The sequence below is a fragment of the Ptychodera flava genome, chromosome 17, assembly GCF_041260155.1.
Source record: "Ptychodera flava strain L36383 chromosome 17, AS_Pfla_20210202, whole genome shotgun sequence".
NCBI classification, from domain to species: Eukaryota; Metazoa; Hemichordata; class Enteropneusta; family Ptychoderidae; genus Ptychodera; species Ptychodera flava.
Window position 1 is genome coordinate 16,363,076 of NC_091944.1, and position 13,553 is coordinate 16,376,628.

Genomic DNA, 13,553 nt, shown 5'->3' on the forward strand with positions numbered 1-13,553 from the left:
ATAAATGAGGTACAAGATGTGACAACTTCAGGTCTAATATCCTATCAAATTTGGAGGGTATAGAACCTGTGGTTACTGAGATATGCATATATATGTATAATCAAGGTCAAAGGTCATAAGGTCACGTGACATTTTGAAAAAAAAATTGTATTGCTAATTAATCCCTATATGCCAAAAATCAGACCTCTAGCTATATTCGCTTGCCCAGAATTAGATGTGTGCATAATTAATGAGGTAAAGCGTGTGTTGTCATAAGGTCCCATCCTACTAAATACAAAGTACATAGCACTTGTGGTTACTTATTTATTGACATAAACATATATTTTAGGTAAAAGGTCATCGAGGTCATATGACATTTGGTCAAAAAATTTCTCTCCTATAGTTTTCCCTATATACCAAAAATCAGACATCCAGCTCTATTGGCTTGCTCAGAATTAGATATATGCATAATTAATGAGGTACAGTATGTGGTGTCATAAGGTGCCCCATCATACCAAATATGAAGGGTGTAGCACTTGTGGTTACTGAGTTATGGACAAATATGTATATTTGAGGTCAAAGGTCATCGAGGTCACATGACATTTTGTAAAAAAAATTGTATTGCTAAGTTATCCCTATATACCAAAAATCAGACCTCTAGCTCTATTGGCTCGCTCAAAATTAGATATGCACATAATTAATGAGGTACAATATGTGGCATCATAAGGTGTCCCATCATACCATACATGAAGGGTGTAGCACTTGTGGTTGCTGAGTTATGGACAAATATGTATATTTCAGGTCAAAGGTCACAGAGGTCACGTGACATTTTGTCAAAAAAAGTGTATTGCTAAGTTTTCCCTATATACCAAAAATCAGACCTCCAGCTCTATTGGCTCGCTCAAAATTAGATATGTGCATAATTAATGAGGGACAATATGTGGCGTCATAAGGTGTCCCATCATACCATATATGAAGGGTGTAGCACTTGTGGTTACTGAGTAATGGACAAATATGTATATTTGAGGTCAAAGGTCATCGAGGTCACATGACATTTTGTCAAAATATCCAAGATATCTGCGTGAACGGATGGACTCACGGATGGACAAACAGATGGACATGACCAAATCTATAAACCCCCTGGACTTCATCCGTGGGGACTAAAAATTGTGTCACTGCATCCTTTTTGCAATATGAATACGATGAGAAACTAAATTTTTATTTTTCGTGGCCTTATACATGGGAGTCTATGGAGATCTGCCTTATACATGGGAGTCTATGGACGTGTAAACTAAAAAGTCCTCTAACACGGCCAAATTTGATCGCATTGTAAAACAAATTGACGTTCATCTGTATAGGGTAGGGTACTATCCTTGTGCAAAGTTTGAAAGAAATTGACCAGGGCATGTCTGAGATATCTGCGTGAACGGACGGACGGACGCACGGACGGACGGACGGACGGACGGACGGACGGACGCATGGACATGACCAAACCCATAAGTCCCCCCGGACGGTGTCCGTTGGGACTAATAATTTATCTCTACATACTTGCACACTCTCTAGATTGTAAAATTTGGTAACAAGAGTTTTGCATGGACCCTTTCAAAGGTTACATGGCAAATAAATTTATTTGAATTTGGCTGTGAAGACATACATTTACAGTTTCTACTTTAACTCTTTGAGAGCGATAATTTTCCCAACAAAATCTTAGTGCAATATTTTGCCAATTTTTATGAATTTTTCAGTTATTTTTTTATAATTTTGGGCCAAATGGACATCACATTTCATTGGCTACAGTTTTACATCAAATTTCAGGCAAAAATCTGAAAAAATTTTATGAAGGCAACACAAGTTGATTTTTGCGCTCAAAGGGTTACGAACACCCTTACCTTGTACGGTGTAGGATTTAAAGCTCTCTTGTGATCTGCTCGTAAACTTGCCAAGGACTTCTCAGCCGTCACCCTTATCTCTTGTAGGGACTTCAGTGGTTCACATATCTGTCCAAGGTTTAGAAAGTTTTAAACTTGAGAACTGTGTACATTCATTTCTCTCAAAACCAAAGTATGCCGTATGAAAGATTGGTACGTCAAATTTGATGGATTTCATGATACTGAAGAAAATACTTGCTGGGTTGTTGGTTTTCTCAACACTTCAAAATATTGATAGGTTTTGTGTCTTTGCAAAAGAAAAGGAAACTGATCACTTATCCATGATTCCAGAAATGTCACTTTCCTTTGGTTGGCTTTTCGAAAAAAAGAATGCTAACCATAATATTTTGTCGAAATAATCACAGAAATAGCTGCATCTAGACTGCTGGATCACATGATTCCCGTACATTGGCAAGCAATGCACTGCCTGTCAGTCACTAAAGGTTGGATTATTCAAAAATGGGATGACACAATCACAACTCTGTAACGTTTTGCGGGAAGCTAACATAATTAGCTCTACTTATGTCCCAAACACCATTCACAGGTACTATATTCTGTGTGCTGAGCAGTAGCAGAGTAGTTCTCTGAGTGAACTTTCACTGCAAAAATAAAACAGCTTACAATAAAAAGAAGAAGCTTTAGTTGTAACATTCCCCTCAATAATTCAAATTCCCTCCTTGTAATGGCAACATAGGACAGAAGCCACCCCTCCCCCTCCTGCCTCCACCCCTCGATGTAGCATCCTGGATGAAACACTGTCTATGCAATAGTTTTCATTTCAAACGCAGAACTTCACTACCACTCACCTTGCCATTGTGCCAACAAAGCTTCAACATAGATTCCACCCTGGCCGGTATAACATAGGCCCTTTTTGATTCCTGTATTGAGAGTACAATATAATATATGTGAAGTACAAGAGAGGCTGTTTATTCACAAAAATATGCCATAGAGAGATGAAGTAATTATGTTTTGATTCTTGTGGCTGAATTGCTCAGTGAAATGCTATCAGTGGTTGAGGTTATTCTTTCACTCAAGAGGACATATTTGTAACATCTTTACTCTTAAGGTAGAACGCACCTCGGGGACAGGCATTCAGACTCTCAAACTTTTACAATTCTCTTCTGATATACCACATGTGGGGGTTCATTTTAAAGCTCTTGGTGAAAGTAAACTTTTCCATGGCTTAGTTTTTCGAAATTCGAAAATTTTCATTTTTCTCCATAGAGTTAAGACAGGGTGGCGGCCATTTTGAATTTCAAATATCAAGAAATCGCAAGTTATTTGTCTCTCTAGTACCAAAGTTTGCATGGTGACCCCTGATTTTTATTCTTGTTTCGGTAAGAGAATGGTAGAAAGTTTCACTGAGGAAAGTTTGAGCAAAAGTTTAAGTCTTTCACTTTCGAGGTGCATATTACCTTAAACCCTTTCACCTAAATGGTTTGGCCCAAACCCATTATTATCAATAGTCAGTGTGGATCTGTTTACAGGGAATGGGGTGAACAGGTTTAAATATTTGCCAAGAAAGATTTCTTACTGGAATTCTGTCATCCCGCATTAGGGAAGGTTAATAGACACACAATTTTGGGTGCAAATGAAAGCTTTTGCGGGAGCCCCTAGCTATGCCATCTATATTGCATTATAGCCCTAATGACCCCTTAAGTTTCTACTGATAAATTTTAAATGCTGTCTGTATTATCTAACATGCCTGAATTTCCACAAATGATTGCTTGTGCTTTTTTGAGAAACAGTGCAGTACTCAACTCTGTTGCACTGAGAGCTCTCTTTGCCAGAGTATTACTGCCATTAACTCTATATTGAATATTCACATTTTCAGAATCAGACTACTTCTTTCTGCTTTGTGCGCATACAAAAAGAAGTATTCCAAAACTAAGAGGTGGGGTCACTTTACTCACCTCAAACGGATGCCTACACAGCATTTTCTTTCCAGCAGCTGGTGGTTCTTCTTCCACTCTTTGCATGAGGTCAACCAGTGCATGCCCTGTTCAGGTACAATTAACCATCATTCATTGGAGTTACACATAACTGCTCTGCAAGGCCGTTCAGTGTCAGAGCCCCACTACAAAGCTCTACACTCAAAACGTAACAATGTTGTCCAAATTTGCTTATGAGGAAATGGTCCAAAGATTATAACACCGGCAAGATATGCTCAAGACCAATTAACCCTTTCAGCGCTAAAGTCAATTTCTGTCACCTTTATAAAATATACCCAAGTCAATTTTTTTCAGAGTTTTGACAAAATTTTGATAAAAGACTATAGCCAATGAAATGTGATATCCTTTTGGTCCAAAATTATCAAAAACATTACTGAAAAATTCCTAAAAATTGGTAAAAGGTTGCACTGAAATTCTGGGGGGAAAAAAATTACAGCACTCAAAGGGTTAATGAGGTCATGATGGTAATGGGTGCATGGCAATACAGCTATACACTGTCATACAGGTAATAGAGAATGTTCAAATTAGGAACAGACCCCTAGACTGCAGAATCACCACACAAGATGGAGGCAGATACAACCTTCATGTAATACTCGCCTGGAAACAAAAGGTTTTTAAACTTTTTCTCATACATAACTTTGCTAATGGAAGCTTTAAACCATTCTCTTTCATGATCAAGAATGAAAATCACGGGTCACATGGGTTACTGATACTTGAACTTCAAAAAAAAAAGCTGCTACCCCGTGTGGGGAAAATTTTAGTTTTCCTATTTTTCAGAAAACAAGCGACCTAGCGGCCGATATAGCTCAGCTGTATTTTATGTAGAGAATAACTATTTTTGATACATGTTGATGAAGAAGGTGGAAATCTTTGATAGCTCAATGCAGTTGCCAGAAAAAAGTGGCTAAAATAGCTGCAAAAATACACAATTGAAGATTTCATCATACTTTGAATATATCACATCGGATCATCCCTAAGAACATGTCAACCAAAGCTATCTGATGAGTAGTTTTTTGAGAATAAATTTTTTGACCAAAAATGGCAACAATTGCCCCCAAAAACAAAATTGCAGATTTCATCATAATTTCAAAAGATTAAATTTGGGTCATCTATAGAAACCTGTATACCATATTTCAAAGCTGTTAGACCAGTACTTTTTGAGAAACACATTTTTGACCAAAAATGGAAAAAATTGCCCAAAATTCAAAATTGCAGATTTCATCATAATTTCAATAAACACTTTTAAGTTTATCTATAGAAACCTGTATACCAAATTTTAAAGCTATCAGATGAGTAGTTTTGGAAATACACATTTTTTGACCAAAAATGGCAAAAATTGCCCCAAAATTACAAAATTGCAGATTTCATCATAATTTCAATAAATATCATTAAGGTGATCTGTAGGAACCTGTATACCAAATTGCAATGCTATCAGATGACAAGTTTTGGAAATACACATTTTTTGACCAAAAATGGCAAAAATTGCCCCAAAAATACAAAATTAAAGATTTCATCATAATTTCAACAAATATCATTCAGTTCATCTGCAGGAACCTGTATACCAAATTTCAAAGCTATCAGATGAGTAGTTTTGAAAATACACATTTTTTGACCAAAAATGGCAAAAATTGCCCCAAAATTACAAAATTACAGATTTCATCAGAGATTCAATATATATTACTTAGTTCATCTGTAGAAACCTGTATACCAAATTTCAAAACTATCAGACCAGTACTTTTTGAGAAATACATTTTTTGACTAAATGGCAAAAATTGCCTTAAAAATGCAAATTTGCATATTTCTCCACAATTTGAACAAATCTGAAAAAGATCATCCCTAGGGACATATGTACCAAATATCAAAGCTATCTGACTGGTAGTTTTGAAGAAGAAGATTTTTAAAGATTTTTTACCAAAAATGACAAAAATTGCCTTAAAAATACAAATATGCAAATTTCACCACGATTTGAACAAATCTAACTGAAGTCACCCTAAGTCAACTGCATATCAAATTTCAAAGCAATCGCACAAGCGTGTTTAGAGAAGAAGATTTTTTTACCAAAAACACCAAAAAATGCCCCAAAAATACAAATATGCAAATTTCACCGCGATTTGAACAAACTTAAGTTAGGTCACCCCAAGTGAACTGCACATACAATTTTAAAGCAATTGGACTAGCGGTTTCAGAGGAGAAGGCAATAGGCCAAACCCGGAATTCGAATCGACCACGGTACAAACAAAGCCATGTGCGCAAACGCGCTTGACGTACGTGTATTTCCATACGCGCTAGTACACATGTGGGCTTGTTTGTACCGGCATCACGTGATTATTTGGGCGTACTGAGTCTGTAGAACGCATCGCGTCCTTTTTATTCCGGAGTAGAACCATTGTTGACGGACGACGACGGACGACGACGACGGACGACGACGGAAAATCAACCTACTTGATAAGCTCCGCGTTGCTGACAGCGGAGCTAAAAAAAATGAAAACGTAAGTTTTTTTCTCAGGCTTCAAAATGAGTGTATACCAGCAGAAGACCAGAAAGTCTTGTGAAAATTTACGTGCCAATAAGGCTGTCCCAAGAGCGCAATGTACCTGAAGGTACAAAGCCCATGAATCTAACACACTTTGATAAACACAGCAACCACGCTACCATGCTATCAGAAGTAAATTTTGGTATAAAGTGGTCCTTGCCGTACACAAAATGGTGAAACAGTCAGCAGCAATGTTTTTATTGTGGAAGAGGAAAGTCCAAATTACCATCATTTCCAAATAATCTGTAGACGTCCTTTTTCCCTGGCAGTGTCATCTTCTCAATATCTTGGCTCAGTTTCATCCTAGCGATGCCATTCACCTCAACCAGCTGGAAGGACAATAACAATCATACCATTGATCAGACTTAGGTCACAATATTGCTTTCACTGTTTAATATCGTTTGAAACGATACATTATAAATCTTTATCCTGCCAAGTTCATGAGTCACCATGAGGTCAAGTTCGCATACATGATACGTTGCATTTTAATGAAGACTGAACTTTTGACGGTACCTGAATAAGTGGTAACAGTAAACAGATTTTACTGACTTTAACTGCTGTAACATACAATGCCAAGTAGGTGAAAAGACGTATAGGCTTTCGATCAATACTGTTTTTTATTGACTCGGCAAATGGGGAAGTGACAGGCCTGGCAGAGTAAGGGTTCAACTGGGCTTTTTTTTAGAGTGTTCTCCTGTATCTGATTTGTAATACTATATAAGAATTCATAAATGAATACTAATATAAAGAATTCATTTATGAAAATCTATGAATGATATTGTTTCACTGTGCAAAGCTAACGATAATGAAAAAAAAGTGTGGAGTATATTCCTATGGCTTAAACCACATACCATATATACATGCAGTTATCTTGTGCAGATGCCTGTGTAATTAGAAATTAATGCAAAAGCACAGCTTTCTGAGTGAAGTGAGATCACCGCATCCCTCTGAAATATATCTCTTTGAAATCTTGCTGTAATTTGGGAAATTAAACATAGAGCACTCATACAAAAGAGTGCAAAGTACTTCTACTGCCTTCAAGACAACATTCAAAAAATGACACAGCTACAAATTGATAATGTCACAATCGACAAAAGACAGGAAACAGAGGCCCCATCACAGCAGCATTATCTGCATCAATGAATACTGACCACATCCAATGTCATCAGTTTGTGGCCATACCACTTGTTGAATGTTGCCACCTGAAGTTTATGCAGTACATTTTTATAACACTCTCTCCGGACAAAATGTGATTTGACATAGACCACATATGTGGGCAAATATTACCATGCACATTGGTGATTACATATTCAAGAAGCCACTATTGACAAGCTTCGAGTACCTTACCTTAAATACACATCCAAGAGCTGGCTGTCTCTGACACGTCACGAGGTGAGTGCCTATGCCGTATGTATCAATACAGTGACCCTTCAAACGAAAATAAATAACAGTATTTAGACTTTGGAAGATAACATACTTCAACAAAGGGAACCCTAGACTGAAAGATCCGTCACTAGAGGGCGCTCCCCCTCTAGACAATGCTCTTGAGCAACGGATCTTTCAGTCTAAGGGAACCAAAACCACACAACTGTATTAATATATTTCTCTGTCATATTCGTTCTTGAACTTCAACTGTTATTTTTTGGTCAAATCAGTCTATTACTCTTTAATATGTATAAATTCTGACCAAACTGTAGGTAGTTTTTACAGAAAACTGTTTACAAACTTGGAAAGCTGTTCCTTACCTGCTGGTTGAGTGAATGTAACGTTTCTTCATTTATGTCGTTGCTGGCTACAATACTCATTTTTGCAAACCATGGAATGTTGTATCTGAAAAATCACAGGATACATGCAATAAGTTCAAAGAAGCTTGTCAACTATGGAAAAACAAAGAATATACAAAGAATCTTCCACAGAAAGTACATACTGTACATTTACAGAATAATAGCTAGAACTTTTGTCCATATGTTTTTAAATGTTTTTCCTGACTGCTGAGTTGTTTCTTTCTCTTTGTTGTAACATGACATGAACTGAAATGCCTTGTTTCTGATCAGCAACTAATGCCTGTGTATGTAAACATAGTGCTATACAAAGTTTGGGAGGGGAAACTAAACTCTCTTCCTGCTGATTTCATAGGTCACTATCAGGTCAGTCAGGTTAAAAACGGCAAAGTATAACATGTTCCATATCATGTATTTCAGCAGATTTGACCATTTTGAGACCAAAAAACCATACAGAAATGTTTTTTTTTTCGCCTGACTCGTCTCTGAGGGATACTAAACCATAGACAGCGGAGTACTAGAATCCACTGTCTATGGCATATACATGACTTGTGCCGACTGTACCGACTTGTGACACTCTACATGTATGTCTAACAGACGTATGTGTCACTGCGACCTGGGAAAGATTTACCAAACTTTGAACAAAAATTTGTGCTTGCAGTACAAATACAAAGCTAAGTTGCCAAGGTACATTGACAAGTTCCCCCACGTTGTCATTGTTGAAAAGGTGTGTTGACATGGCGTGTCAACATGGCAAGTAAACAAGTACAAGCTATGCAAATGAGCTGAACACCGCACAGGTGAATACATATACATACAGTGTGTCCCTTTGCAGATGGGTTCAGACCTCGGAGGATGTAAAATTGACTTACTCTTTGGCAACATCTCTGTACATTTGTCTGGTCGAGTTTGACAGGTACGCTAGATCACCACTGTCGAGGCGTATACCTAAGGCTTTGTAACCAAGGTCATTGAGCGCCAAAGCCACGGCACAGAAGTTGGGGAGGCCACTCCTGTGTAAAAGGCAACATTTTAAATGGATGATATAGCTTTACAGCCTAGCCCTTTGAGTGCTGTAAATTTTCCTGCCAAAATTTTAGTGCAACATTTAACTAATTTTTATGAATTTTTCTGTTATTTTTTTGATAAGTTTTGACAGGATGGACTTCACATTTTATTGGCTAAACTTTTGTATCAAAATTTTGGCAAAAATCTGAAAAAAATTGACTAGGATATATAACATGAAGGCGACAAAAATTGACTTTGGCACTGGAAGGGTTAATGACTTGCTATTCTTACTATTTCTACCCTTTTTGTACAATATGTCTGCCCAGGTGACATGTGAAAGAGAACTTAAAGGCACTGCTCGCGATCCCTGGGATCGCCTTTGGGTAATTTTCTGATGAGTCAATCTGGTGCAAACGCATGCATTTAAAACCAATATGTTCAAGGCATAGAGTTCCAGACACAGGCGTGTACATGTATACTACTGATCAGTACCGGAGACATGATGAGGAAGGCTATACGATGTTCACACCAACCTAATTGCTGGTTGTTACATATCCAGCCACATGCAGATGAATATACCATGAAAGAACATTCTGAGAAATATCAAAATATGAGTAGACATGAAAGTGCCTTGTGTAAAAAATTAATTAGCATGCAAATTTATGCATAACATATGCAAATATGCAAATGTATATACACGTGTGTTTTTCTTCAATGAACGACAGATAATTATGTAGTGATACTGATTTACTTGTAAACATGACAGAGAGCACTCTATGTGATTATAATATTTTGATTCAGGACACACCACACTCGTTCGCCACCAGATCTGACAAAAAAAAACCAGATTTGTATACCTAAGTACATCGTAGGTGTCTACCAAAGCTAGGAATCCACTGGGGAATGCGGTCGCATATGAAATGAAGGCAGCAAGTTCTCCCTCATGGGCCTCCTCCTTCAAGAATCCGAGAAGACTTTCAATCTTGGCCAGCCAGGCTTGGCTCATGGCTGACAAGTCATGCAGCTGGTCTTTGTGAATGGCATGAGGTAGCATCTACAAAGTTGACAGACATTTTGCATGTTACAGAAGCCACAAGCAAAAGTACTTATTACGTACAATACACCATTATATCCTTGTACCAAATTTTTCCATGGAATGAGCTTGTGACTGTAACATTATCCAACCATGTTAGGCATCTCACCCTGTGTATTCTTGAAAATTACTTTAAGGTAGGATGCGCCTCGGGGACAGATACTCAGACTCTCAAACTTTTATGATACCTTTTTGGTCTACCACTTGCAGGGTTCATTTTGAATCTCATGGACCATAAACCTGAACTGGCTTATTGTTGTGAAAATTGAAATTAACTTTTCCCCAATAGAGTGAAAACAGGGGTGGCGGCAATTTTTAATTTCAAGAGTCTGCAAGTATTGGATTATGTGTTTCCCTAGAAACAAATTTTCAATAGTGACTCCTAATTTGATTTCGAAAAGGGAATGTTCATTTCCTTGAGAAAGATTTGGGGAAAAGTTCAAGTCTTTCAATTTCAAGGCGCAAACTACCTTAAGTTCAAAGTACAGTTTTATGGAAGCATCATGCTGTGTGGTCAATTGGCTATTTTCATGACCTCGTAACAACCTTCCATCCAATTCTTCTTGGTTTGATATATCCAGTCTGTTAAACACTTTACAAGGGTCAACTACGCTCTCTGAATTCTGTACTGAATTCTTGCTGAGACTCACTTTGAACCAAATTACCACTCTTTTTTCTCAGCAAAATTTTACAGTCTGAACACTAGAAACACCTAAAATACCAGGATGTCAGGTCATGTAGGGGTCACGAAAACAGTTCAGAGGAGAGCAAAACAGATCATCTTATCATATAGTTTGGTTCTTGTCTATTATTGATAATTAGTGTTGATCAAAACTGAAGTGAAACTGTTATTTACAGTACAACAATCATCAATCAAGTTTGTGAGCTCTGCACATGAAGCACTTTCTCTAACACTTCTTTATTCACTGTGTGTCCCTATTCTCAATATTGTACTGATTTGCCCCATCTTGTTGAGGCTAAAAATGCAATCCAACCATTTGTATAGTGACACGTCTGGGATGCCAGGTTTCTGAGCTTGGCTACACTGAGTTCAGTCATCGAGTGTGCATATACCTACATGGGGAGACAGGGCCATATTGCTGAACAGGCAAGGGGCTGTACGACATCCAGTAAGAGGCCAGCTAGAGATTTTGCAACGTCTTTGTGCATGGACATCAAAGTAAAAACTGTCATACAGCAAAATTTGTATTCCAGTTTGGCCAAACAGTATACTTTCTTCTAACAAAACAAAATTGAACCAAACTAAATCAAAAGATGGAATTTTGCTCTCTTCAACGTATTTCAAGTTTAAATTGGCAAATTACTGAACAACAGTGACTGAATCACCAGGAAGAAATTCACAATACATAATCTGCATGTGTTCACTGACAGGTTTGCCAAGATTTACAGAAAAGTGATACTTAAGAAGCAGCGGCATAATTACAGAGAGCTGTAAGCTTAGAAGAAAACCTTACCACGTGATATTCTAAACAATATTAGGTGAGAATCTACTACTACCCAGGTTTCTATTTATGTTTAATACACACTACAAAAGTCTAAAAGAAACTTTAACTACCATGGTACATTGAAAGCATCATTACACAGAAACTGGCTTGCACTTTCAGTTTGCTGTGAAAAGCAGATAAGACTCAGTATGTTGCCCTTTTAATACTACATTACAAAAGCCTGTTATACAGTTACAGAGATAGGACAGACAACTAAAAAGTTAGGTGTGGGATTGATGTGTTTAACCTAGAGCAATATTACTAAAGATAGCAGGGATTAAGATCGTAACATGAGTCAGTAAATAGTATCACATGAGGTACCATGAAGTTTTTTGATAACATTACTGAAAGATTGTTTGCTCTGATTTTATTTAAATAAGTAAGCATAAATGCCCATTACATGTTCTCGTATGATGTTATGATGGAAAAATTACATACATTTTCATGTAAAAAGTTAAAACCAAGTATACCTCGGGTATAGGTAATTACACTGATCACACAAAATGTATACCATTACAGAACAACATACACACAAGTTGAACACGATGGGAAGTTGCACGTTGACAAAATATTGAACCTGGAAAGACCAATGCAAGTCTTACAGAGCACAGCTATTGCACTGCAACCCACTGGAGCCTTCAAACACTACACTTTTGGGTTTACCGTTCTTTAACCCTTTGAGTGCCAAAGTCAATTTTTGTCTCCTTTAGAAAATATACTCCAGTCAATTTTTTTCAGATTTTTGTCAAAATTTTGATAATAAACTGTAGCCAATGAAATGTGATGTCCATTTGGTCCAAAATTATCAGAAAATTACAGAAAAATTCAGAAAAATTGGTAAAAATGTTGCACTAAAATTTTGATGGGAACAATTACAGCACTCAAAGGGTTAACACCGTATGACTTGGACATGGCATATGATACGACAGTGGTATTGACTGACACCCATGGCAACAATGAGACACAGTTCCTTATATGTACATGTACAACTATGTAAAAATCAAAATCCTCACAGTTGTATTAACATACATCAGAAACTGCTGCAGAAATTTGTCACTTTTAATAGAGAGAAAAGATTATATGAAGGGTGTAATTATGAGTTTCTTATAAATAGTTGACATAACAAAGATAATGAGTGATTGAGCTGTGCTATTATATATATAGTTATACGAATTTATTAACTTGGCAGTTTTGATACTTTTTGTGACAACCAAAACCATTTACTGATGTATTATGGGTTTCCTTACCACTTTTGAAACAGAACATTTGTGAAATTATTGTCAGGCTTATCGGTACAAAGAGCCAGAAGCTACCAGGATGGCTGGGCAGTCAGTTTCTGCACTAGCCAAGTTAAAATGAATCATTTTGGTAATGACACCCAACTATTTGAGCATTCACCTTGACACTAGATCAGGCTATACCTGCCAACAGTAATGTTATATTTACAGACAGACACTGTATGCAACATCCATTGCCTGATTCAATACCATTATTTTCAAGTGTCTTTGGCATTCAGCAAATGAGCTCTTCAGAAGACTAACAAGGTGGCTGAATACATTACCTGCTAGCTGTAAGAATACTTTATGAATTTCAAGACCGAAAATGAAGTCTGAACTGGTAACTTAAACTGACTAATGATATTATCATTTTATTAATGAATATCATAACCTTTCTCTGTAGAAATGAACCAGAAACCCTAGCCATAAAATAGATCTTTAGCATATTTGTATGACCTACATTTTAGACACCATGAGGTCAGCAGTATCATATGTAC

General features: G+C 37.1%; 1 protein-coding gene across 2 annotated transcripts in view; it reads right to left on the reverse strand.

The window, feature by feature from the left end:
* LOC139115611 (nicotinate phosphoribosyltransferase-like) overlaps positions 1-13,553 on the reverse strand; it is a 29,336-nt gene that overhangs the window by 4,267 nt on the left and 11,516 nt on the right. For both annotated transcript variants that reach the window (XM_070677868.1, XM_070677870.1), the window contains 8 exons: positions 10,039-10,235; positions 9,046-9,186; positions 8,138-8,222; positions 7,740-7,820; positions 6,619-6,721; positions 3,821-3,906; positions 2,714-2,785; positions 1,869-1,976 (listed from right to left, as the gene is read on the reverse strand). In XM_070677868.1, the coding sequence (XP_070533969.1) occupies positions 1,869-1,976; positions 2,714-2,785; positions 3,821-3,906; positions 6,619-6,721; positions 7,740-7,820; positions 8,138-8,222; positions 9,046-9,186; positions 10,039-10,235 (873 nt within the window). The remainder of the gene's footprint in view (positions 1-1,868; positions 1,977-2,713; positions 2,786-3,820; positions 3,907-6,618; positions 6,722-7,739; positions 7,821-8,137; positions 8,223-9,045; positions 9,187-10,038; positions 10,236-13,553) is intronic.